The 17,301-nt window shown below is 35.7% G+C and overlaps 1 protein-coding gene across 5 annotated transcripts; it reads left to right on the forward strand.

The window, feature by feature from the left end:
- Nucleotides 1–119: 119 nt before the first annotated feature.
- FAM229B (family with sequence similarity 229 member B) lies at nucleotides 120–14,864 on the forward strand. 5 transcript variants are annotated; one of them, XM_005551616.5, is made up of 4 exons: nucleotides 120–195; nucleotides 9,876–10,032; nucleotides 11,824–11,962; nucleotides 13,208–14,301. In XM_005551616.5, exons 3-4 carry the CDS (start codon nucleotides 11,838–11,840, stop codon nucleotides 13,323–13,325), a joined length of 243 nt encoding a protein of 80 aa, XP_005551673.1. In that variant the 5' UTR covers nucleotides 120–195; nucleotides 9,876–10,032; nucleotides 11,824–11,837; the 3' UTR covers nucleotides 13,326–14,301. The 5 variants fall into 5 exon arrangements, with proteins under 5 accessions (XP_005551673.1, XP_005551671.1, XP_005551672.1 ...); XM_005551614.5 differs by having other exon boundaries at nucleotides 120–184; nucleotides 9,873–10,032; XM_005551615.4 differs by having other exon boundaries at nucleotides 120–184.
- Nucleotides 14,865–17,301: the final 2,437 nt, after the last annotated feature.

Here is a 17,301-nt window from a genome sequence, read left to right on the forward strand (position 1 = left end):
TCACGCTGCTGCCGCAAGCCGCTGCCGTCGCTAAGCACGTCCCTAGGTTTAGGCTAAGGTTTTCCGTCAGAAGGCCGCGCAGGTGCACTTGCGTCTCACCGTTACCATAGCGACTGGGCCTCTGGACTGCAGATCCTAACTGCCTTGTCAACATCTTTGAGCATCGGCAGCTCCGGAGGCCGGGGTAACTGGCGGGTAACTAGGCTTTGGAGTGATATTTTTAAATATGTGTCGTTAAGCTGTTTGTAGGCTATCAGAGGTTTAATTTTTGTTCACAGCCTCAACACCCTGGGCGGTGGATCAGTCCGTTTATTCAGATTCCACGGGACGCTGCGTTAGCATCTCTGTCTAACAAGACCTTTATTCTAATAGAAAATGAACAATGGCGTTGAGCAAAGAGAAACCGCAGACAAACAGACATGTCAGGGCACAATTGGAACTAAATGGTTATACACTTTGACAAAAATGGCAAAGCTAAGATCACAGACCCCACCAGTATTTGTTAAACGCTGTATACTCCCCAAATTAACTTGTAGGCTTTCTGGGAAGATTAAAAAGAAATTAAGGCATAGATCCAGTACCAAGAAGCTTACAATCTGATTGAAGACATACACGCGAAATACTCAAAGAATTGTATGGCGTTGACTTTAAGTTCAATAAGATTCAGTGGTTGAGGATGTAGATGAGTAAACAGAAGTCTGATAGAAGAGATGAGATTAACACTAGGCATTTAGATGGGATAGAGGAGGAGAAGATTAAAAAATTAGGCATTATGACCACTACCAACTCCTTAAAATTGTCAAACATTAAAATATGTAAACTTCTATTGATCAAATTAGACCAGATTTTAATTAAGAACTCAAGTACTTATTTAATAAAATATTTTCCACAAAAATTCTGAAGAACTATGAAACTCTAAGAAGTCTTCTTTGTTTAATAAAAAGTTATATGGTATGTACTATGAATATGTGCTAATGTGAATTGTAATATTCAATTGATTAGAACACTTTGTTGTCCCACCAAGACATGTAGTAGTTACTATTACATTTCTCTGGTAGCTGGTAGGTTTAAAGTTGCAATGGATTTTATATCTTTTGGTAATAGGCAGCTTTTGGTCAGTAAATTTTTGTAGGCTGGATTTATTCTTGACTGCTTACTGAGTATGGGGTCAGTGGTAGAGGTAGAGTTGGGCACTTTAGATCTTGATGCTAAAGTCCCAAAGTCTGGGGCTTCCAAAATTTGCAAGTCTTGGTCCAGTTTGTAGGCAGTGATGTGAATAGGTCTGTATCAGTGTGTTATCAGTGCTAGGTGAGATGATACACTGGCTTTTGCAGAGCCCCACCCTTCATGCAGTCCCAATCATTATTCCCCAGAAGCCACATATAGGAAAGAAAAGTCCTAACATGTCTTATTAATAACTCCAGTCTGTAGAGAATCAGACTGAGAGACAGTTCTGCTTAAGAGTCAAGCAAGGTAGAGCCTCACATGCCAGCCACTCCAAAACTTCCATATATGCAAACCCAGGTTAGCCAAGTTGAGACTGGTTGAACTGCAGCGGGCTATTCAGAATCTTATAAGGAAAAGAAATGTTTTTGGTTGAAGCCACTGAAATTTTGGGGTGCAGTTTTATTATACTGATAGCTGACTAACATACAGAGCAAATAGAGTGAACAAAATTCCACATGCTGAAAATGAAAAAGAGAAAAAAAATCATTGGGAATCCTATGGACTACTAATATTGAAGGAAGGAAGGAAGACAGGGAGGGAAGGGAGAGAGGGAGGGGAGGGGGAGAGGAAGGAAGGAAAGATGTAAAAGATGGGTAAAGTACAAGACCTTGGGGTAAAACGTAGCCTAAGAGGGGAAAAAAGAAAATTCATCATATATATTTTGTGCTGAAGAAGAACTTAAGAATATGAATGCAATAAAACAGGAACTTAAAGACAAGATACCAAAATAATAAGACTCAAGCTCTATGAGGGCTGAGTCTTGTGATTTTTATCCACTACTAGGGATAGTACCTTGCATATAGTAGATAGTAAGTAAATATTTGATGAATAAATGAAATAAAATGGAGATAAAAGAACTAAGGAAATTAACTGAAAACAACATCCACCTTAAAGGACTTAAAGGAATAATTTTTAAAAGCATTAAGAAGCAGACTAGAGAGATGCACATCAAATTATAATGTAGAGGAAAGGCTTAAAATAATGACAGAATACTAGGCAAAACCCGAAGATGTGAAAGTTATTAAAAATAATATGTATGGAGGAGACAAAGATAACTCAACGTAAGATTAACATGTGCCCACAGCAAATGGAGGAAGAAATGTGCTTGATATAAAAAGTAAAGGAAGAAAAATACATAGATTAAAAGGATACACACTATGTTCTATAGGACAATTTCTACAGAAAAATCAACACCAAGACATGTAACCTCATTAAGTCATTCAACTTTTCAGAATAAAGAAAGAATTTTTTAGGTACCTAGGCATGAAATGAACAGGGGAGTGGGATGAAGAAAAAACAATTGGACTACTTTAGACTCATCTATAGCACATTCAGTATGGGAAGGCACTGAAAACATGCTGCAGAGTTCTGAAGGGGAATAAAATATTTTAGAAGAAAATTATTCTATAGCTTTTGTAAGTTGTCATTGAAATATAGTTCAAATGTGTGGGTGTTCTGTTTTTATTCTTGCTTGTACACATCGCCATTTCTGAGCTAATCTCTTTCTCATATAACTTGACAAACAATAGCAACTGGCATGTTATTGTTTTCCAGCCTCTTCTCCCAACATATAAATTCATTAGTTAAATCAAATTCTTTCTAGGCTATCACAGAGTTTTCCAAAGGTTTTTCCCAATAGGTTTGTTCCTGAGTGACATATATCACTATCCTTTTAGCTTTCCACAACAGTTTCCTTGTTAATTGCTCCTTGACCACTTAGGTGTGGTGACTTATATTTTAGGTTTTTGTTATAGCGGTACCTAAGTCTGGACAAAAGTCTGTATACATCAGCATAAACTTTGTTGTGCCATGGTAACAATCAACCCCAAAATCTCAGTGGTGTAAAACAACACATTTTTTTTTTTGTACATGATGCATGTCCGTTGAGGGTGTCTGGGGGCTATGCTTTATGGTATCCCCCTTCTGGCACTCAGGCTGATGATCTGCCATTATTTGGTCCAGTTTTTGATTTATTTGATTTTAAATTAATTATTGTATATATTAATGGGGTACAGTTGATTTTTTGATAAATATTTACATTGTGGAATGATTAAATCAATCTGATTAACATATCTGTCATTTCACATACTCAGATTTTTTTTGTGATGAGAACATTAAAAATCTACTCTTTTAGCAGTTTTGAAATATATATTATTAGTAACTAGTCACCATGCTGGGTAATAAATCTATAAAACTTATTCCTCCTAGCTGAAACTTTGTATCCTTTGGACATCTTCTGCTCCCTATCCCTGTCTCACCCTCCAGCTTTACTACCCTCTGGTAACCACCATTCTACTCTCTACTTTTATGAGCTTGACTTTTTTAGATTCCACATATAAGTGAGATCATGCAGTGTTTGTGTTTCTGTGGCTGGCTAATATCACTTAGCATAATGTCCTCCAGGTTCATCCATGTTGTCACAAATGACAGCATTTTCTTCTTTTTTAAGGCTGAATAGTATTCTATTGTGTATATATACCACATTTTCTTTATCTGTTTCTTTATTTGTTTATCTGTTGATGGATAGTTAGGTTGCTTCCATATCTTAGCTATCGTGGATAATGCTGCAGTAAACATGGGGAGTGCAGATATCTTTTTGACATACTTATTTCAGTTCCTTTGGATATATATCCACAAGTGGGATTGCTGGATCATACGGTGATTCTATTTTTGATTGAGGAATCCATACTGTTTTCCATAATGGCTGTATTAATTTAATTCCCACCACCAGTGTTAAAAAGGCTCTCTTTTCTCCACATCCTAGCCAACATTTATCTTTTATCTTTTTGATAGCTGCCATTCTAACAGATGTGAGGTGATAAATATCATTATGTTTTTTAATTTTCATTTCCCTAATGATTAGTGATATTGAGTATTTTTTCATATATCTGTGGGCCATTATATGTATTTTTTGAGAAATGTCTGTTCTGATTCTTTGCCCATTTTTAATTGGGCTATGTGTTTTCTTGTGAAGTTGTTTGAGTTCTTTATGTATTTTGGATGTTGTCCCCTTAGCAGATGTATGGTTTATAAATATCTTTTCCTAATCTGTGAGTTTTCTCTTCATTCTATTAATTGTTTCCATTGCTGTGCAGAAGCTTTTTAGTTTGATGTAGTCCCTTTTGTCTACTTTCGTTTTTGTTCCTGTGCTTTTTGAGTCGTATCCAAGAAATCATTGCCCAAACTAATGTTGTGGAGATTTTTTTTTCCTGTTTTCTCCTAGTAGTTTTAGTTTCAGGTCTTACGTCTGAGTCTTGAACTAATTTTGGTTGATTTTTATTTATGATGTGAGATACATTTCTGGTTTTTGTGGTAGCGACAAAGCTCAAGAGGGTCTTGCACTAGCAATTAATGGTTGCTTATAATTCACTGACTAAAACTAATCACATGGGCTGCAAGTAATCATAAGGTGGCCAGGAATTTCAATTTCTGGAAAAGAGAAAGCCAGAAATATTTGATAAATGCTTGTGTGTACTGCACAAGCATTCTCAGACATTACATCAGAATACAGCATCTGTGGTAGGCATCCTCTAAGATGGCACCCAATGATCTCTGTCTCCTGTTCTTGTGTAAGCCCCTCTCCTTGAGGGTAGGCTAGACCTAATGTCACCTTTCTAATGAATAGAGTTCAAACACAACCCAATGGCCACATTGAGTTGAGGCGACAGAGTTAGAAATTTTGGACGATCAGACAGCTACAATTTGCAGGGCAGAATGCCAAAGAGGAGAGAGTATGCAAAAAGAAAACTCTGTAAATCTTTAGGGAGTTGCTCATGAGCCTAAACTGAGTGCTGATCCTTGCATGAATTCATGGAAACTAAGTAACACTGAGGAAAGAACCGTTGGAAATAAGCGGGCAGAACATTTCCTAGGGTTCACATAGGGCTAGGACTAATTCACATTCCCTGTATCTTGAGTGGAGAAACCTTAAAATAGCTGGAACATTGAGTTGAATACTCAGAAAGGTACCTCAGTAGTGGAGAAAAATTAGCCCTAGATGAAAGGCTGTTGTGATCTAGCCTAAGAGAGCATGAAACCAAGCCTCCAAAGAACCAGGCTGTTTCCAAATAACTGTGTCCCAGACCAAAACTTAAAAATACTTAGAGGAATAAAAATAAAATTGTTTAGCAATGTAAAATCACAATGCCTGGCACTCAGGTCAAAAATTGCCAGATATGCAAAGATGAGTCCCATAGTGAGGTGAAAAATTAGTTAAAGACAGAACAAGAAATGGCACAAATGAAAGAATTAGTAAACATAACAATTACATAAAATTAAAAGAACATTAAAGCAGTATATGTTCAGAAGGACAGAAGGAAGCCCAGGCTGATTGGGAAGGGACAAAGAAATATATAAAAGAGATCCCAATTAGACTTCTAGAGATGAAAAGTACAACATCTAAGGTGAAAAATGGATGGAATAAAGAGCAGATTAGACATTAGGCAAAAGAAAAGATTAGCAAACTTAAAGAGGTAGTGAAGGAAACTGTGCAAAATAAAACAGAAAACAGAAAGATTTTTCATAAAAGGAGAACTAGTGAACTGTGGGACAACTTTCAACAATGTAACATACATGTAATTGGCATGCCAGAGGAGGGAACAAAAAAATATCTGAAGAAACAAAGGCTAAAAAATTTTCAAATGTGATAAGCATTATGAACCCACAGATCCAAGAAGCTCGGTGAATCTTAGGCACAAGAAACAGAAAAAAAACTACAACAAGTACGTTATAATCAAATTGCTTAATATCAGTGATAAAAAAACAAATATTAAAGCCAGCCAGAGAAAAAAGACATATTACATATAGAGGAACAAAGATAAAAAAAATCAACAGACTTCTTGTTGGGAACAATGCAAGCCAGAAAATAGTGGACCCAAATCTTCAAAGTACTTAAAGAAAACAAAACTGACAATTGAGAATTCTATACCCAGTTAAAATATTGTTCCACAATGAATATGAAAAAAAGAGATATAAAAGCTAAATTAATTAATCAGCAACAGACAAGCACTGTTAAATGAAAACATTCAAGCAAAGGGAAAATTATGTTGTATGAAAATCTGGACCTACTCAAAGGGATAAAGAGCACTGAAAACGATAAATATGTAGATGAATATAAAAGACTTCACTTGTTTTAAAGACAATTGCTTAAAAGAAAATGTATAACGATGTGTATGGGGTTTGTACTATAGATAGAATTAAAATATGACAACAAAATTATATGTAGTGGGAGGGGAAATGGACTATACTTTTATACGGTTCTTCTAGTGTATGTGAGGTGGTATAATTTATCTATAAATTATACACATATTCAAAATACCTGAACTAAAAACTGCAGAATAGAAAGGAGAAGTAAATAAAATTACAATTATTGTTGAAGATTTCACACCCTTACTTCAATAGTTGATAAACCAGGTATATAGAAAATCAGTAAGAATGTGGAAGACTTGAACAATTCTGTCAATCAACAAATTACTTACACTGAAGCCAACTATAGCAGCGTATACATTCAAGTACATGTGGAACATTTACCAAAGCAGTTTATATTCTGGCCATAAAAACAACTCTAAATAAATTTAAAAGAATTCAAGTCGTACAAAGAATGTTCTCTGACAAAAACGGAACCAACCTAATTAGAAATCAGAACAGAAGAGTAGAATATTCCTAAATATTGGAAAATACTTATATAGAACACTGAAGCCAACTACAGCAGCATATACGTTCAAGTATGTGTGCAACATTTACCAAGGCAGTTTACATTCTGGCTATAAAAACAAGTCTAAGTAAATTTAAAAGGATTCAAGTCATACAAAGAATGTCCTCTAACAAAAATGGAACCTAATTATAAATCAGTAACAGAAAAGTAGAATATTCCTAAATATTGGAAAATTAAACAATATAATTGTAAATAACCCATAGGCCAAGGAAAAAAAAAAGAAAAATTTTAACTGAAGGAAATGAAAATACAAAATTAAAAAATTTGTGGAATGCAGCTAAAGGAGCGCTTTGGTGGAAATCTATAGAATTAAATGTTTACATTAGAAAAGAAGAAAGCACTAAAATCAATGACCTAAGCTTCTACTTTAAGAAATTAGAAAAAGAAAAGCAAATTAAGCCCAAAGTAGACAGAAGAAAAGAAATAATAAAGATTGGAGTGGAAATCAAGTAAATGGTAAATAGAAAATAGAGAAAAATCAATGAAACCTAAATATGTGTCCTGAGAAATTAAAATTATTTGATGGGCTTCCTTGTTCATAAGACAAAGTCTAAAATTTTAACTTGAGTTTATGCTCCTGCATGATTTGGTCTGTACTTATGTCTCAGACTCTATTTATTTTCTGTTTTCCTTGCTTTGGTTATGCTGGCCTTTCAGATTTTTTATTGTCTTTACTGGCATGACCTTTGCACATGCTGTTTTCCTCTGTTTGCCCCCTCCTCAACTGTGTCAATGTTTTTGTCTCCCACTCATTGCCACCTAATTAATGCCCACTCATCTTTTAGATTTAGATTAAATATCCTAAACCAAAACAAATCCTATTGTAACCTATAAACTCTACCACAACAGGAACTGTGTTTGTTTTAGCTTAACCTTTTATCTTTAACACTTAATACATGCCTGACTCATGGTGGATTCTCAGCAAATATTCGTTAAATGAATGAATGAAGTCCATGGGTCTTTTTTTCTTAGAACATGACAAATTCAAATATCACTCATTTTCTGCATCTCATGAATTAATATCTTGAGAATTGAAAGACTATTGCTCTTGAGCTTATGATACTTAAGGAGGTATTTGGATACTTCCCCATCTTTTTATTCACCATTTGTATTGCTCCGTGTATCTATTGCTTTATGAAAATATGCTGGAGACTCAAGTTCCTTTTGTGTTCTGATGTATCATTCTACTGTTGTAAAGTTTCATCATTAAGGCTAACGTTTGATTTGTTTCATTGTATCACCCATTCTAAAGAAACATGGTATGGCAAATGGACTAGTTAAAATGGTAAATTACAGAATTTTAAGAATATCCCACTTACAGATATTTTACTTCATATATATCGGTGACTAAAAAGTGAAATCAGTGTCTTAATACTCTGATTTCAAGAATGACACAAAAATATGTAGGAAGTAGTGCTGATTGAATTCTTGTGTCCCAGTCATTGGCTTTATACATGTTAAATTGTTTTTAATTCCTCACAACAACTTTATAAGGTAGGAATTAATACCATTTTACAGACAAACTTTTAGTGATTTGCTTAAAATCTCAGAGTTAACATTGTGTCAAAATTCAAACCTGGCTGGGCACAGTGGGCTCATGCCTGTAACCTTAGCACTTTGGGAGGGCAAGGTGGGTGCATCACTTGAGCCCAGGAATTTGAGACCAGCCTGGGCAACATGGTAAAACCCTGTCTCTACAAAAAAATACAAAATTAGCTGGGCATGGTGGTTTGCACCTGTAGTCCCAGCTATTTGAGATGCTGAGGTGGGAGGATTGCTTGAGCCCAGGAGATTGAGGCTGCATGTAGTGAGACATGATCATGCCACTGCACTCCAGCCGGGGTGACAGAGCAAGACCCTGTCTCAAAGAAAAAAAAAAGAAAAAAAATCAAACCTAATTCTGATGCCGAAACCCATCATTTTCCCACTGCTACCACTTCTCAAACATGTAAACTATTTTTTTTTTTGCCATCCTAAGTACTAAATATTTAGGTCCTAATGATACCTTAGCTAACAATGGCCAGCAATTATTTGTTTGTGTGACTGTGACACCATCAGTTTTCCCAGCTAAAATGGTGATCAACTTATTCACAGATAGTACCCTAGTAAGAAAAAGAAGGTAGAGGTAAGATTGTATCCAACATCAAGTTAATTTTTATGTAAAATGCCAGTGTTCTATAACATGAGTCATGTGAAAACACAACAGTGGTAAGAATGCTCACTAACATTTAATGGTTTAATCATCAGATATGAAAACTGAAAAACTGCTTAGCTGAAGAGTTATGTTCTGGTGTAAGGGTTAAACTAAACATTACTGAGTAGAGCAGCTGTTCATGAGGTAAGCTATTGATTTAGAAGCCAAAAATGAATTGGGAGAGGGAGAGCCGTTAGAGAAATCAGCAGAGAAGCAGCCCGGGGCCCAGGGAACAGAATAATGAGGACAGTACAAGGTGTGTTCTTCCTTTCACAATTGTAATTCTTCCAGCCATTTGGGAATTTGAAGACTCTCTTGAGGAAACAGGAAAAAAAAAAAAAAAAAAAAAAAAAAAAGGTTAGTCCAGGCATTAGAGAGGGGGTGTAAAGAATCCCATGTAAAAGTTATAGAGAAATTTGTAAAGGTATAATTTGGGTTTGAGGATATTGGAGTGGAATGAGGATACAGATAGATTGTATTTATTTGGGATATTATAAGAGAAGGTCTAGGAGAGAAAGAGAATGAGGAAAACAGGATATAAAATGAGAAGAATCTCAATTCTGATTTTGTACAGATGGATCAGACTGTAGGTCCCCATTCATGGATGAAAATACTAATATTGTAGGGAAATAAGCCAGTAAAAACAAGAATGAAACTCTCCAAAAAGCTTTACAGAAAATTTTTAGCTAAGCCTTAGCTTGTTGTTGGAGCTATGCATTGAGATGTTTGATTCTTTAGCAGGTAGGAAACTATGTGAAAGAATCTCCTGATGTCATAATTTCCGGGTGTCACTGGAACATTTGATCATCATTCCTTTGGCAATTCCAGCCTTCTATGGAAGGCCAGTAGAAAGCATTGATTTATTCACCTCTACAGGAATCAGACTCAGCCTCTTTTGGTAAGTCTGTTTATCCTTGATCAAATTAGCTAAATGTTAATACCTGCATAGACAGGTAGTTATACTAAACCACAGAGTTTACTATGGTTTTACTAAATCATCATTGAACAAAACACTTTTTTTCTTGATATTGACACACAGTCTACAAAAGTTATTGTATTAAAATTCTTAAACCTTAATTTGATTTTATTATTACCACCAATAAACATTTACTTTTAGGCATAGAATACTATACTAAGTGTAAGAAATAGTTGCACCATTTAAAATTTTTCCTATCCTTTGTGTACTAATAGTTGAATACATGCAAATTATTTCAAGATAAAGCTAACCAAGCGCTGTTCTAGGTATTAAGTATTCAGTGATGACAAAGACAGACTTGGAATGAGGGGGGATATTAAACATTTACACAAAATGAGGATAGTGTTTCTCAACAGTGGGCAATTTTGCCTGTCTCTCCCACCAGGGGACGTTTGACAATGTCTATAGACATTTTGTACTGTCACAACTTTGGGAGAGGGGTACTATTTGCATCTAGTGGGTGAAGGCCTTGAATGCTACAAAACATCCTACAGTGCACAGGACAGTATCTTCCCTCCCCAGCTAAGAACTATCTGATCCCAGCTGTGAATAGTGTCATGATTGAGAAACCCTGAATTAGAAGGATAACTGTTACCAAGGAGAAATAAAGGTTGCTATGAAAATGTGGATAATGGGGGTTATAAAAGTAAGTTATAGAGTAAGTAAAATGTAAATTCAGGCTTAGTGGATTGCATTGGCCATAGTGAGTGAAGGGTGGGAGCAATGGGGTAGGGAAGAGTTCCAAGGTAGGCAGTAAGGAGTTCATTTATATATGTTTGTGTGTATAAATCATATCGATTTCATAATAAATTTCATATATCAGGTATACTTGCAGACATTTCTATGCATTTACTAATGCTCAGTAGTACCTGCTGAATAGTAATAGTTAACACTTACTGAGCACTTACTGTGTGTTAGGCACTGCACTTTACGTGTATTACCTTACTTAATCCTCACTATTATCCTAGAAGTAGAAAATATTATCACCAATGTACCCTTGAGAAATATAGGTAAGTACCTTGACTAAGATCACATAGTTGGGAAGGGCCAGAGCCAGGGACTATACTGTGACTATAGAGAAGCAGGGGGGAAATGAATAATCACCTGGAACAGAAGGATTAGCTGAAGATATTTCAGTGAATGTGAAACCGTGCTCCAAAGGAAGAGAAGAGCATAGATAGGTAGAGAGGTGCTTGTTGATTGCAACAACCATTTAAAGGCAAACTGAATTTTGTTTTCACACAGCAGAAATGGTCTTCAGTTATGTTAACCATAGGGTACATTTTCCTTGCATTGCTTAGTGGCTATTTTGTATTTTTTGCAAGACTTAAAATTGTACGTAAGGGATGGTTGTGAAATACAGTAATTTTTAACACTTTTTTAGCTATTTAAAAATAGAATAACATTCAGAATGTTTCTATACGTCTATAACAAAATAGTAATATTAAAAATCCCAAGGCCAGGCACATTGTGTCCACCTGTAGTTCCAGTTACTCAGAGGCTGAGGCAGGAGGATCGCTTAAGCCCAGGGTTTCAAAATTGTAGTGCCTTATGATTGCACTTGTGAATAACCACTGTACTCCAGCCTGGGTGACATAGTGAGATTCTGACTCTTTAAAACATTCCATACAAGCCTTTGAAGACAATCTATCTCCAGCCCCAACGTTTTAATTTTCTAATCTAGGTTTTCAATATTTTAACTTTCTAATCTAGGTTTTCAGTGAATTATGCCTTTTCGATTTGGAACCCAGCCAAGGAGGTTTCCAGTGGAAGGAGGAGACTCTTCAATTGGGCTGGAACCGGGGCTGAGCTCCAGTGCTGCCTGTAATGGGAAGGAGATGTCACCAACCAGGTAAAGTCTTCTATCCTCACAAGTGAGGAAATACGTACTGGCTATCATCAATACAACCTTCAGCTGATATTCAGTATTAGCAAGAAAAAACCCTCAGCAATTCCAAAATATTGTTGTTTCTAAGTTAGTATGAACAGAGCCCAGGTTTCCTTAGTATGGAGTCTGTATTTTGTATTTCTGTAAGTCTTGATGATAGACCAATTCATTTTCTCTCTTTCTGGTACATTTTTAGCTATTAACAAAAAACCCACAATTAACCTTGGCACCAACCTAATAGATTGTTGATAGCTTCACGATTAGATAACATTCAATTAAACAAACAAACCTTCAGTGCTAGTATGTGTAGGGCCCTGTGCTAGGCATAAGGCTAAAAATATGAAAAAGACTTAGACCTCAGATTCAGTGTCACTTTGGCTTTGATTAGTGTCACTTTGGCTGTGCTGTGACCTTTGACAGAAAGAGTGATATAGAGTATGAAGATTCTGTGAGACAAAGTATTTTTACAGAATGATTAGTTTCACTTCTGTGATGTTTACTATAGCAAAACCTTAGATACTACATTGTTAGATTCTCATGGGTTGGAAATTTTGGGAACACAGATTTAAGTTTAACAGGTGTAGGTACTTAAAAATTGGAGTTAGTCAAGTATGAAATAGTCTACTTTGGGAAGTAGTGAGCTCCCGGTCTTTAGAAATGTGTAAGGCTAAATGACTATTTGGTGGGAATGTTGGAAAGGAAATTCATATACTAGATGTATTTTTGGACTAGGTGTCATTTAAGGGCCATTTCAAATATGAGATTCTATCAACATTTGAACAGTATGTGAAATACTATGTTCAGTTTTGTATTTTGCCACAAACATTCTTGTTTTGAAATCACTCAACTGAGGCTATTTAGGGTGCATATGCACATGAATTGCCACGATATTATCTCTTATGTTTGTAACTATGCACTTTTGTTTTGCCATTTAGCAATCATTGCATACCTTTTAAAATGAATATCAGGAGGATTATCTTTGAATATATGAATTTTCTGTGATTAAATGTATGTCAGAGGCCACAATTTCTTTGTTATATCAGTCTAAAATGGGTGCCTCATCAGCATCACCATGTTATACTCATTTTATGACATTCAGAGATTTCAAAGTGATTTAAAACAGTAAAATATACAATCAAACTTTGGTGCTCTGAAAAAAAATTTCCTCTTTTTAATATCTAACTACATGTCATTTGCTTTTTTATTCAGGCAACTCCGGAGGTGCCCTGGAAGTCATTGCCTGACAATAACTGATGTTCCTATCACTGTCTATGCAACAATGAGAAAGCCACCTGCACAAAGCAGCAAGGAAATGCATCCTAAATAGCACCATTAAGTCTTTTGTCAAGGTCTGACTAGGTCAAGGGTAATGGACCAGTATCATCTGCTGATCTGGTAAACAAATAAAAGTGGTGGCACCTTTAGATGATGACAACAGTTGAACTATTTACTTTTGGTAAGACAGACAGAAATGTCAGCAAAGCACACGTAGTGTTAGGCTATCAGTTATGTCTGACACATAAGACAGAATAATATTTCACAATTAGAAAATACCTTAGAGATTGTCTTGCTCACGGCAGATCATTAACATCAATAATTAAAGATGAAGCTTAATCTATCTTGGTCGTCAGTCAGGTGGGGCTTATTCTAAATGCTTAATATGTCTTAGGCTCATTTCCTTGTTCATATTTGGGTTGCTACTTGGCTAAATCCTTTCACCTTAGTACCCCAAGACAGTTTCCTGGCTTGATATTATTAGATAATGCTCTGCTCGGGTATAATTATGTTGGGTGAGAAATGGAGCCCTGGGGTTGTGTGTTTTGGAAGAGTATTGAAGATCAAAGAAAATTCTTAGTCCATGGTTAATCTGCAAGGCATTTAAGCTACTTCCATAGAGGAGCCCAGATTGTTGGTTACATGTATTGATAATGAAGTCAAAGCTATGGTTCTAACCCTGATTTTTCCAAGAAAAATGACGTCTGGTTATCACATTGTACCCCAAGTGCTAACCAGTTATCTTGATAAATTGTTTGTAATAGGTTTTGAGAAACTTCATGTGGATTTTTTAATTTGGTTGGATGTAGGATCACTTTTGAGGTTGAGGCCAGCTCTCTATGTTCTCTTTTTCTTCTTGCAGTAGTCCCCAGAAACTCAGCGTGATTTCCTTTTCTCTCGATGGCTGTCAGCATCCATCTAATGAAATTGTAGTCTCCAAAAGACTGACTTTAGGATCAGATACAATTTTCACCAGTGTTTTTTGTCTACCTTGCTGCTTCTGAAAATATACATGTAAGCCTTAAAAATGAGAAGTTTATTAACTTATAATTAAGTAGACATAGATGCATATGTGTTACATTAGGTGAAAAAGAAAAACTGCCAGGGAGTTATAAGATGAAAAACTCTCAGAGCTCACACCAAGCTGGGAGATGTTTGAATGCCAACCAGTTAAAGTGGAAAGATCTTGAACATGTGGGGCATTGAGCAGAAACTCAGAAAAGTCATACTTTCATGGGAGATCCAAACTGGAGCTAGACTAAAGGCTCATGTATACCAACTTTAAGAAAGCTTAAAAATAATCCTTGAGAGACTCAGGATGATTTCTAAGTAACCTCATTTTGTCTGCCAAATAAAATGGAACATTCCTTAAAGGAAGAAAACAAAATTGAGGCAGGAAATTGCCTGAGGCTGGAGAAAGAATGACAGGAGAAAGGAGTGATGAAAAATTCCTCAGAGGGCTGGGCTTGGTGGCTCAGGCCTGTAATCCTGGCACTTTGGGAGGCCAAGGCAGATGGGTCATCTGAGGTCAGGCATTTGAGGCCAGCCTGGCCAACATGGTGAAACCCCAACTCTACTAAAAATACAAAAATTAGCCGGGTATGGTGGCAGGTGCCTGTAATCCCAGCTACTTGGGAAGCTGAGGCAGGAAAATTGCTTGAACCCGAGAGGTAGAGGTTGCAGTGAGCTGAGATTGCACCACTGTGCTCCAACCTAAGCAACAGAATGATACTTCATCTCAAAAAAAAAAAAAAAAAAAAAAAAAAAAAAAAAAAAAAAAAAAGAAAACAAGAAAAAAGAAAAAAAGAAAAATTCCTCAGAGCTCATACAGGGCTGGGAAGAATGTGTGTTTCAACAATAGTGGATCTTTTAATATAGTACATGGATCATTGAGTAGAGTCTTCAGCAAGATATTGCCAAAGTAGGGTTAGTGTTAGGTTATGGAGATGGGAATAGACTGAAGACTACTCTGGACTTGCCTTAACAGAGTTTAAGAGCAACATTTGAAAGAATCAAACTGATTTCAAGTAACTTAACTGCATCCAAGGGGAGACAACCCCTCAGAATAAAAATAAAAACTACAATAAAATCCAGCACTGAAAGTGTAACATTCACAGTGATTAGCATCTAATAAAAAATTACCAGGCATGCCAAGGGAAAAAAAAAAAAAAAAAGGAAAAGGCATTCCACAGTCAGGAGAATCTTTAGTCGATGGTAACAGACTCAGAATGACAGATGACAGCATTAGTAAATGATATGATTTGGCTCTGTGTCCCAACCCAAATCTCATGTTGAATTGTATCTCCTAGTATTGGGGGAGGGACCTGGTAGGAGGTGATTGGATTATGGTGAACACCCATATGGATATGAATATGGAGTATTCTCCATGGATATGGAGAACACCCCTTGGTGTTCTCTTGATAGTGAGTGAGTTCTTACGAGATCTGGTTGTTTAAAAGTGTGTAGCACTTCCCCCTTTTCCCTCTGTCTCTCCTGCTCCACCATGGTAAGATGTGCTTGCTTCCCTTTGCCTTCTGCTATGACTGTAAGTTTCCTGAGGTCTCCTAGCCATGCTTCCTGTTAAGCCTGTGGAACTGAGTCATTTAAACCTCTTTTCTTCCTAAAATACCCAGTCTCAGGTAGTTCTTTATAGCAGTGTAAAAATGGACAAATACAGCAGACAAGCTACTATAAATATCATTCAAGTAGTAGACGAAAGCATAATGAAGAAATAAATGGAAGGTATAAAAATGACCCAGATAGAACTTTTAGAGATGAAAAGTACAATATCTAAAGTAATAATATACACTGAATACGATTAAGAGATTAGATACTGGAGAAGAAAATATTAATGAACTAGAAGACATAGCTATTTAAGTTATCCAACGTCAAGTACAAAGAAAAAAGCAATTAAGAAAAGAGTATACGTTTTGCGTTTCATTATCAAGCAGTCTAATATATATGTAAGTGGCTTCTCAGAAGAAGGGAGGGTAATAGAAAAATATTTGAAGAAATATTTTTCCCCAAATTTGATGAAAACTATAAACTCGCAGATCCAAGTACCTTAACCAACCCTAAGGAGAAGAAACGTGAAAACAAAACAATGACATGTCCTAATTAAATTGAAGAGAAAAATCTTAAAACTTGATAGTGAATGACACATGCATTCAGAGAAACAAAAGAATGAGAGTACACTTTTCATCAGAAAATATGAAGGCAAAAAGGCAATGGAGCAATATCTTTAAAGTATCTTTCAAAAATGAAGGTGAAGTAAAGACTTTTCAGTCAAACAAATGCTGAGAGAATTCATTACTAACAGATCTTCACTATAAAAAATGTTCAAGGAAGTTTTTCAGGCAGAAAGAAAATGGTACTAGATGGAAATTTGGATCTTTAGAAAGAAAGAACACAAGACATGGAAAATATGGGGATAAATATATAGGCTTTAAAAATTTTTAAACACTAAAGGTAACTGTTTAAGGCAAACTATGGCAATGATATTTCATGTAAAATTATAATGTATAATACTAGCAAAAAAATAAAGGAGGAGGAAAATAGAAGTTTACTTTTGTAATTCTTAGACTATTTGTGAAATGACACAATGGTATTTGACAATAGACTGTGATGAAGTAAATTAAACTTGAGTTATCTCTAAAACCTAACAAACAGAATTAGAGCTAATACAGTAGCACTAACTATTGTATAGTGGAGAGTAAATGGAATAAATATTACTCATTTAATTCTAAAGAAAACAGGAAAAGAGGAAAGAAGGAACAAAGGTAATATATTTACATCATATCATATTGATATTTGCATTAATTACAGAAGGTCTAAATTTCAGTCAAAAGGCAGAGATTGTCAGATTAGCTAGAAAAGATGCAACTATAAGCTGTCTACATGAACCCACCTTAAATACTAAGACTCAGATAAATTAAAAGTATAAAAGGATAGAAATAGATATACTATGCAGACATTAATCTGAAGAAAGCTGGAGTAGCTATGTTAATAATAGACAAGAAGATTTCAGA

Source organism: Macaca fascicularis, chromosome 4 (assembly GCF_037993035.2).
Source record: "Macaca fascicularis isolate 582-1 chromosome 4, T2T-MFA8v1.1".
Lineage (NCBI taxonomy): Eukaryota > Metazoa > Chordata > Mammalia > Primates > Cercopithecidae > Macaca > Macaca fascicularis.

What these genes read in the sequence shown, in the direction of transcription:
- FAM229B (XM_045391651.3), top strand. Translation starts at nt 11,838, where the DNA reads ATGCCTTTTCGATTTGGAACCCAGCCAAGGAGGTTTCCAGTGGAAGGA. An exon ending in AAGGAGATGTCACCAACCAG is followed by an intron (nt 11,963 to 13,207) that starts GTAAAGTCTTCT and finishes TTTTTTATTCAG; the next exon opens with GCAACTCCGGAGGTGCCCTG.